This window comes from Leucoraja erinacea, chromosome 38 (assembly GCF_028641065.1).
Source record: "Leucoraja erinacea ecotype New England chromosome 38, Leri_hhj_1, whole genome shotgun sequence".
Taxonomy (NCBI): domain Eukaryota; kingdom Metazoa; phylum Chordata; class Chondrichthyes; order Rajiformes; family Rajidae; genus Leucoraja; species Leucoraja erinaceus.
Genome location: NC_073414.1, coordinates 8754292 through 8764648, shown reverse-complemented (window position 1 = coordinate 8764648; position 10357 = coordinate 8754292). Strand labels below are relative to the sequence as shown.

The 10357-nt window shown below is 43.4% G+C and overlaps 1 protein-coding gene across 2 annotated transcripts in view; it reads right to left on the bottom strand.

Moving 5' to 3' along the window:
• Positions 1-261: 261 nt before the first annotated feature.
• hnrnpul1l (heterogeneous nuclear ribonucleoprotein U-like 1 like) overlaps positions 262-10357 on the bottom strand; it is a 39732-nt gene continuing 29636 nt past the window's right edge. Inside the window, exons 11-15 of one of the 2 annotated variants that reach the window (XM_055663810.1) lie at positions 7582-7750; positions 6864-7109; positions 4832-4971; positions 3548-3793; positions 262-1148 (exon numbers count right to left, since the gene is read on the bottom strand). In XM_055663810.1, the coding sequence (XP_055519785.1) occupies positions 1032-1148; positions 3548-3793; positions 4832-4971; positions 6864-7109; positions 7582-7750 (918 nt within the window). In that variant the 3' untranslated portion in view covers positions 262-1031. The remainder of the gene's footprint in view (positions 1149-3547; positions 3794-4831; positions 4972-6863; positions 7110-7581; positions 7751-10357) is intronic. The other variant, XM_055663811.1, reaches the window with a different exon arrangement.

The following is a 10357-nucleotide window of genomic DNA, read 5'->3' as shown; positions in this document are numbered from 1 at the left end:
TAGATTTGGAATAAGTGGGTAAGTCGGACAAACACAAGAATCAAGATCAGGAACATGTGGCCATTTCAGACCAAATAGGTTCCTATTTTTGATGACTTTGACAATGCAAGGCAGAATGAAAGGCTGGAGTCACAGCTCCATATACACAGGGAGACAACTAGCCAAATCACCTCACCTGGAGGCGACTCTTACAAGTATCTCTCACACGCCTGCTTGAAGTCTAGAAAGCAAGTGAGGTAAAAAACACCCAAAGCTGAAAGATAGGTAGATTTTATTTTATTAACAGTATGTTTGTCCGCTTCTAGAGATGGAAGACAACTTTTCAGTTTGCTGGCCAAACTGGCGGTGAAAGAAATCAAATGCCTGAAAGATATTCTGAAGTGTTTTGTTTGTACATATATATCTGGAGTGTTTGTTTAGTCGGCTGACTTCCCGTCTATTTACAAGCGAAATCAGAGATAGTTCTGAGCATTCCTTGTCAAAACAATACTAAAAACCAATGTCACCATCAAAGATATTCCTTGAGGCCTTCAGTAGACACGGCGTAAACACAAATCCTTGTAAGACATAATCGAGAGCAATAACACCAAAAGCTTTGTAGGTTGTTAAATCTTAACTTTATCCCAGATACAAAAGCAGTTTCAAACAGACTCAACAGAAAAGCACAAGCAAAGACATGAACCTTATACATTATATAAAAAAGTTAACATATTCGAAGTATCACCCAATTGTTTTTGAAGTTTTGTCATTATTTATCTTGACAAAATAGCTTACCGACAGTAAAAAGTTACATAAAAATCTAAAAAGACGTCATTACATTAAACATCTCAGAATCTTAAATTGTTTAATTCTTCCTTTTGCATCTTTTCTTCAATTTTACAATCACTACTACTATATGACACAAGAAAATGCCAGAAAATTGAGGTGTGTCACACACCCAAACAGAGCTTTTAAATCTTTGTACAACCGACTGCTCATAGAATTATTCTGTTTTTCTTTTTAAAAAATGGTTTGGGCAAAAGCTTCAGCATTTACTGTGTCCCGGAGCCTTGGGATCCTCCTGAGTAATTCCCATAGTTGTAGTTTCCACTGTAGTATTGATTCCACTGATTCTGGTTCTGGTAATACTGGCTCCACTGCTGCGCATACTGGAGAACAAACAAAATATGGACAATGTTAAATCAGCAGAGAACCGAGACATTTCGGAGTGAGTCCAAGAAGAATGAAAAAAAAAATCTTTTAAATAAATATTTCAATGTATGTATTTCATTAGGTCAGGGTATTGGTTCTAGGAGTCACATGGTTTGAGAGCAGGCTGACCGGTTGCATCGTGGCTTGGTTCGGCAACTTGAACGACCAGGAGCGGAAAAGAATGCAGAAAGTTGTAAACACTGCCCAGTCCATCATCGGCTCTAACCTACCCACCATCAAAGGGATCTATCGCAGTCTCTGCCTCAAAAAGGCAGCCAACATCACCAAAGACCCACACCACCCTGGCCACACACTCATCTCTCCGTTGCTATCGGGAAGAAGGTACAGGAGCCTGAAATCAGGAACAGCTTCTTCCCCACAGCTATCAGGCTATTAAACACGACATCAAACAAACTCTGAACTATAACAGCCTATTGCACTTTATCTGTTTATTTATACAATACAATACAATATATTTGTCACTTGAACCTCATAGAGGCTCAAATGAAATGTATATATATATATGGTCTATGGTATACAGACACACTGAACTGTTCTGTATTCTGCTTACAATATCCTGTTGTGCTGCACCAAGCAAGAATTTCATTGTCCTATTTGGGACACATGACTATAAAACTCTCTTGACTAAAACACAAAGTACTGGAGTAAAAACATTCTGGGTGGCATGGTGACGCAGCAGTAAAGTTTCGAGACCCACGTTCGATCCCGTGATCTGTATGGCGTTTGTACCTTCTCCCCATGGGTTTTCTCCGGGTACTCCGGTTTCATCCCACATTCCAATGACATGCAGATTTGGCCCAGCTCTCTTTTGAAATTTTTATAGCTAATTCTTGTTCCCAATCTCTTCTAATATTATCTGTTGTAGGCATTCTATATTCAATGACATGTAGATTTGCTGATGCCTTTACTTCATGGCACTAATGTCTGGGGGCACTGTAATAGTTTTTGTCAGATAATCCGGATTTGAGATGTTATTTTTCAAGGATGCAGATTTGTGACATGGCACTTGGCCACTGTAAATTGTCCCTAGTGTATAGGATGGAACTAGTGTGCATGGGTGATCATCGGTTGGCGTGGACTTGGTGGATTTAAAGACCCATTTCCACGCTGTATCTCTAAACTAAACCACTCCACTGGCGTGTAGTACGCAACGGAACGTCGCTTCCGCCATTTTAGGAATAAGACCCCGACCTCCATTATGCCTGTTTAAACCAACTCCCGCTCTTACGTCACATGCACTGAGGTACAGTGAAAAGCTTACATTTGCATGCTATCTAATCTGATCAGATAATACTATATATAATTTTATTCATCAAACTCAAGAACATGAGACGGATTCCCTGGAACATCGAAGGTTGAAGATAGACGATGGAAGTACATATTATGAGTCATATATAGGGAAGACAATCAGAACCTTTATCCCCAGGGAGTTAATGTCCAACTAAAGGCATCGCTATAAGGTGAAAGGGGGAAATTTAATGTAGATGCAAGGGGGCAAGTTTGTGTCTAAAGCACAGAGTGACGGAGGCCTGCAACAGATCGGCAGGGGTGGTGGTGGATGCGGACAAGAGGATTTTAGATAGGCACATGGAAGTGGAAGGAATAGAAGGATATGCATCATGAACAGATCAGTTTAACTTGGCATCAAATTCAGCACAAACATTGTGGGCTGAAGGTTCATTTTCTGTACTGTACAGTTCTAAGTTCTAAAGAGCAAAGGGAAGATGCAAAGTGCAGAATATAGTTCTCTGCTTGTAGCACACCAGTTCCATAGACAAAGTGCCATGTCTGCAATGGGGTTGGGGTGAATCGTAGTTTGTGCTTTACTCAAACATGTGTGTTTTACTCAATGCTTTTGAGAGATTGGGCATAATACCCCAATTTGCCCAGACATCCATAAGAGCACAATCCACTCCAAAAACCAGGGTCTGCCCTGCCCTGCCCCACTTCAATAATCTCAGCAACCTGTTTCTGGCCTGGCCATGCACTGGCTTCAAATGGCCCCGTATTAAGTTTGCCAACAATTAAGTGACTAGTGTAGATGAGACACGTTGGTCTGTGCGGGCAAGTTGGGCCGAAGGAACGAACTGCAGATGCTGGTTTAAACCAAAGATACAGAGGCATAATGGAGGTCGGGGTCTTATTCCTAAAATGGTGGAAGTGACATTCCGTTGCGTACTACACGTCAGTCCATTGGATTTTGTAGGAGTGGTCTATCTTGCTCCTCGAGTATATTTGGTTTAAACCAAAGATAGGCACAAAAAGCTGGAGTAACTCAGCGGGACTCATGATTTTATAACAACCAGATGGCCTAGAGAACAATTCAGGCACTCACCTGCTGGTACTGGTTTGGATATTGCTGGCTGTAGGCCTGTGTTGCAGCTTGGGGCTGAGTGTAGGTTTGGTTGTAGTTCCCATAGTTGCCATAGCTGCCGTAGCTATAATTAGGATTGTATGCTTGATTATAGCTCTGGCCATAACTCTGCCCGTAGGTTGCTGGAGCCGGGGGAGCTGGCGCCGGGGCTGGAACTAGCGGTGCGGGTGCAGGAGTCGGCGTGGCCGTCGGTGCAGCTGGCGCTGGCTGAAGTAGGAACAAAACATGGAAAGTTTGTGTTTTAGTTTTTGAAGAGATACAGCACGGAATCAGGCCCTTCAGCCCGCTGCCCATCATTCACACAAGGTTTATTCCATTTTCTCATCCACGGTACACACGAGGGCCAATTAACCTACAAACCGCACGTCTTTGGGATGTGGGAGAAGACTCGTGTGGCACAGCGGAAACGTGCAAACTCCACACAGGCAGCGCCCGAGGACAGAATCAAACCGAGGGCTCTAGTGGCGTGAGGCAGCGGTTGCAGAGTTCAACTGTTTCTGATGTTTAGTATTATTGACACACAAATAAATTCAACCGAGGAAAGATATCCAGTACAGGAAGCACTGTCTGACAGGTGAATGAATATTAAGTCAGTACCTCTCCCCACAGATGCGCCTGGCCTTCCCTGTGGTCCCTTTCCCCCTGTTTTTGGGCTATGCGTTTTTGGTTTATTATTGTCACTTACACTGAAGTACAGTAGGAAACTTTGTTTGCGTGCGATCCAGTCAAATCATGCCCTACTCGAGTACAATCAAGTCATACATAAGCATAACGGGTAGTGCAGAGAAAAATAAAGAGTGGAGAATATAGTGTTACACCATTAGTAACAGAGAAAACGCAAATTAAAAAATAAGTACGAGAGGCAGGCTGGAAGATCAGGACTACACCCGAGCTTCTGGGAGGACTGTTCTGTGGCATGGTGACAAGTAGGGAGGGGTTTGACGATTGCAACCTTCACAAGGTCCGCCTTGTTTCGACGAATGCAATCAACCCGGTGTGCACAATCAAATAGAACAAGTTGTCCTACAACTTTAGGCTGTGCACGCCATACGCAAGAAGAGGTAGGGAGGGGGGTCACTCCTGTATAAATGCAAGCTCTTCCTGTTTTCACCGCTGGCATTGAGAGAAATCCTGCAACATTGCTGCTCACTACTTCCTCCACCTTCCATAAAAATTAAAACGCTAATTTCCAGATGACTGATGACTGACCCGCTCTCGTCCATTTAATTATTTGACAGCGATTACCAGGCTCTGGGTGTAGGCGGTCTTGTTGTAGGTGGTTGGACGCGTCAAGTTGTAGTTCGGGGAGCGATTGTAGGTACCGCGACTGCTGTTGTTGTTGTTGTTGGGCCAGCGGTTGGGTGGGTTACCTGCACGGTTAAAACCTACATTTAAAAAGAGACATGCAAGTTGTATACATAACAGGCAGAGGACTATCCACCAATTGTTAAATAGTAACAAGTAGTGGGCCTGTCCTACTTAGCGACCTTTACAGGCGACTGCTGGCACCCGTCATAGGTCGCCGAAAAATTTCAACATGTTGAAAACCTCTCACGTGAGACCTCTCACGTCCATAGGAGACCTATCACGACCATATAGTCTGTAGTCGTGAGTGGTCTCCCATGGTCGTGAGATGTCTCCAAAGAGTCGTAGCGTTTTTTTGGTCGCCGCTGAATTTTCAACATCTTCAAATGTTTCCAGTCGGCTGCATTTTTTGAAGAAACAAGCTCTTGGTTTTTATGAGCCTTCACACAAGTGCTTCAAACCTGAAGGATCTGGTGTTATGTTTGGCATATAGAGTCATTGGGTTATAACGGCAGTGAACCAGGCCATTCGACCAACCACGTCAATGCTGACAATCAAGCACCCAGTTTCACATTTATTCTAACCCATCTTATTCTCTCCATATTCACATCAGTTCCCTGCTCGATTCTGCCATTCAGATATACATCAAGGGGCAATTCACAGTGGCCAATTAGCCTACTAATCCACACATTTTTGGTGCATGGAATGAAATCCCAAGCTGGGATAGGAAAATTCTTGTTTCGTCAGGACGTCAAAGGTTACAGTGAGAAGACAGGAAGGGAAAATAGATCAGCCACGATTGAACGGCGGAGCAGACTGAATGGGCCAAATGGCTCCTATGTCTTATGGTATTTCACAGGTGACTGTGCAAACATCACGCAGACAGGAGTTCAGGATTGCACCCAGGTTTCTGAAGCCATTGAACAAGAGCTTCACTAGCTATGCCATAGTACTGCCCGGGTAATGACCGGGTCACTGGAAATAAAATTCTCGTTCAGCATCTAGTAAAATTTCTAAACGAAACTGTATATAAATAATATTCACAACTTCCAAAGCAGTTCAGCATTAACTGGGATAGTTTGTGTCCATAAGTTCCAGGCTGGATAGACTCGGCTTGTACTCGCTAGAATTTAGAAGATTGAGGGGGGATCTTATAGAAACTTACAAAATTTTTAAGGGGTTGGACAGGCTAGATTCAGGAAGATTGTTCCCGATGTTGGGGAAGTCCAGGACAAGGGATCACAGCTTAAGGATAAGGGGGAAATCCTTTAAAACCGAGATGAGGAAAACATTTTTCACACACAGAGAGCGGTGAATCTCTGGAATTCTCTGCCGCAGAAGGTAGTTGAGGCCAGTTCATTGGCTATATTTAAGAGGGAGTTAGATGTGGCCCTTGTGGCTAAAGGGATCAGGGGGTATGGAGAGAAGGCAGGAACAGGATCAGCCATGATCATATTGAATGGCGGTGCATGCTCGAAGGGCCGAATGGCCTACTGCTGCACCTATTTTCCATGTTTCTATGATCAGAATTAGGCCATTTGGCCCATCAAGTCTACACCTCCATCCAATCATAGCCGATCTATCTTTCCCTCTAAAGCCCATTCTCCTGTCTTCGCCCTGTAACCCCGGACACCCGTACTAATCAAGAATCTGCCAATCTCTGGCGTAAAAATATATATTGACTTGGCCTCCACAGCCATTTGTGGCAACGAATTACACAGATTCACCACCCTCCGACTAAGGAAATTCCTCCTCATCTCCTTTCTAAAGGTACATCTTTTTATTCTGAGGCTATGGCTTCAGATCCTGGACTCTCCCACTAGTGGAAACATCCTCTTCACATTCACTCTATCCAGGCCTTTCACTATTCTGTAAGTTTCAGTGAGGTCCCCCTCATCCTTCTGAACTGCAGTGAGTACAGGCCCAGTGCCTTCAAACGCTCATATGTTAATGTGGAGCAATAATTACTAACCTCCTCGGAAGCCACCACGGGTGAAGCCACCACGAGATGCCTGCCCGCCGCGATTGTCAAATCGGTTGAAGTTTCCGCGCCCGCGGAAGCCTGAAGACCGGTTGTCAAAGCGTTTATCGGGGGGAGGGCCGGCCCTCTTTCCTTCATCATTGTACTCGCTCACCAGCTTCTGCGACTCCTCCTTCTGCAGCTCCACGTAAGACACGCCATCGAGGAACTCGTCCACCACGGGCAGGGTGAAGTTCGCTGCATGCCACAAAAGAGAAGACAAGACACAGCGAGAAGGGACAAGTTAATGGCATCACCCAGAACTGGCAAAACCTATAAAGCGAGCCGCCACAGGAGGGACCTTGGCGCCAGTGAGCCAACACCACTTGTCACTGGGAGAAAGCAGGGTTCAAAGAAAATAAAGGTGCTGTAGACTCCAGAAAACTGGTTCTTAATTTCCGTTTGGCACAAAGTGGAAACTGGTTACCATCAATGCATTTATGGATATCACATCAATCGGAGAATCTGGTGATCCCCATAACATTCTCAGTGTACTGACCTCAGCTCTACAGTACGTCTGGCAAGAGGGAAGAGATGGTGAAATGGGATTGATGCGGGATAAGTAACAAAGGATGAAGGGGTAAAGAGCTCTCTGACTTGATGCTTTTTTTTTCCTTCCAACTGTTTTTTTATATTTAAAAAAACAGGATTTGCATTTCTAGATTCCTACCTTTCATTTCTAAAACTGCATGATCAGGAACATCCTTCCCTTCCTCATCAGTGCGCTTTATTGTTCGTTCTTTTAAATCGGCATCCGTGGGACAAATTACAATAGCCTTGCGTTGAAACCCTTCAAAAGGACGCATTTTTCGTCTCTGTGCTGATCCATAAACATTTGTCTAGCAATGGTGACAAAGAAGAGGCAAAATTGTTGATTATTTGTTGCTTGGCTTGCAGACAATGAGGCCTGTAAACGACGAAATAAACACTTTTACCCCCTCATAGCTCACGCTTGCAGGCAGGGTGGCCACCTCTGCTCTGTCTCTCTCTCTCTCTCTCTCTCTCTCTCTCAAAAGAAACTTACCACCGGAATTAGAGGCTCCGTACTCAACGTTTTAAACGTTTACATAAATCCGACGTGGGCTTGTGTGCAAGGCAGAAAGAGATTTAAGAAGAATCCTTGCTGCTCCTTAATTTAGGCAATACTAAACCAATAATTCAAGATAAACGGCAAGAAACTGGAACATTAACAGTTGCTGTGCAATTTGCCTATTATTTCCAGCACTTGCCATATATTTATTTTACGGGATATATAGATTTACAGTTTAAACCCCAGCAGTATGAACATTGACTTCTCCAATTCTAGGTAGTCCCTGCTTTCTCCTCCCCTTCCCAGCTCTCTCTCAGCCCACTGTCTCCGCCTCTTCCTTTTTTCTTCTTCCCCCCCCCCCCCACCCTCACATCAGTCTGAAAAATGGTCTCGACCCAAATCATTAAAGGGTCTCGACCCGAAACGTTGCCTATTTCCTTCGCTCCATAGTTGAGTTTCTCCAGCATTTCTCTCTACCTTTTATTTTACGAGAGTTTATTTTCAACATATCTGGTCTTGGGTTTTACAAATTGATATTCGATACAAATTGCCAAACAGGCGATCTGGGTTTCGGCCCGAAACGTTGCCTATTTCCTTCACTCCATAGATGCTGCTGCACCCGCTGAGTTTCTCCAGCTTTTCTGTGTAACCAACAGGCGATCTCAACATCTGTTAAAGGACTCTGAACACTTGGTCCTAAGACAGTAATTAAACTATTACAAAGCAAATTCAACAAAGACTAGGCAAAATGAACAACACTACAAGCATCCCCTGCACAAAACCGTTCAATTTGACTAATACAAAGTCCAACTGGATCACAGTTTAAATGTGTATAATTATAAATCACAATTAATGAACAGAAAATGTTGGTAAAGTAATTTTGCTAGAATACATCTAAAGAAGGGTCTTGACCCAAAACGTCACTGTTCCTTCGCTCCATAGATGTTGCTTCACCCGCTGAGTTTCTCCAGCATTTTTATCTACCTTCGATTTTTCCAGCATCTGCAGTTCCTTCTTAATCATTCATTGCATGTTCCTTTTCCATCATTCCACCTTAAAATTTGTCGTTAAAACTAAAATGGGGGCAAGTATTTTACAAGTACTAGTTTGACAAATGTAAAGGATTGTAAATAATACTGCTAGTCCATCTCGAATGATGATGGTTGAATAGCTGTCCACCACACGAGTACATCATGATTTATTGTTGTTATTTGTATTGTGGAACTATATTCCACGTTGCAATTTGCTGGATAAATAATCCCAGTGTTAACAGGGCACCCTGTTGTATGTTCAATCATGAGCAACATTTAAGTAGACAATGCTGTGTAACTAAACAACCAACTCTTTGTTAGTCCCTGCACTGCTTGCAATTCAGAATATGATATAATGGTATTAATGATTAGGGTTTTTAAAGACCAGCTTGTTTTGCACTGCACAGAAACGTTAGTATCCATATCAGATCTGAGGGGCTGCTTGTTCCTGACATTATGAAAATCCTTCCATCAGCAACTGCCCACAAGTGCTACCCGACTACAAATAACAATAATCCTGGTTGAAAATTTTAGCCTTTCTGTGCACTGAATGAACCAAGCAACACACAACCCCAACTCTCCCCAGATCCAACACCATTGAACAGAATTATTAGCAGATCGTTGAGCCGTGCAGCCCAGAAACAGCCCCTTAGGCCCACACCAATCATCAAGCGCCCATCTACATTCTACATTTTTGATCATTGGATTTGCTGCCCACCTCCAAATTGGCTACATCAATACAGCCAACCCTCTATTAATATAGTAAACACACAGCCAGGACATAGCTCCAGCTTTTTAGAAACACTGCCTCACTTGAAGAAAGGCAGCTTGCAATTAAAAGTATCACATCAAATGGGATTTAAAATTACACTGCCCACTTGTGTCCATGCTTTGTCTAGTTTAGAGATACATCGTGCAAACAGTCGCTTCGCCCCACTGAGTCCATGCTGACCAGCGATCCCCGTACACTAACACCACCCTACATACTAGGGGCAATTTACATTTTTTCTTAAAGCCAATTAAGCTACAAACTTGTACGATTTTGGAGTGTAGATGGAAACCGGAGCGCCCGGAAAAAACCCATGCGTCATGGGGAGAGCGTACAGACAGCACCCATAGTCAGGATCGAACCCGGGTCTCTGGCGCTGTAAGGCAGCAACTCAACCACTACGCCATTGTGCCTTTTGTAATTCATAAAGATTCCTGAACCTCTTCCTGCAAATTCTTGATTGCATAAAACCCTAATACACCAGATTTCAGATGATTTATTAATTGAACATGCCAGTGACAAAGTTTATTTTCCATTTCTCCATTCTATCCTATAGCTTGTGGAATAAATTTTGTTTTTCCAATATCCACACTCAAACTCATAACTCAAATCAAAA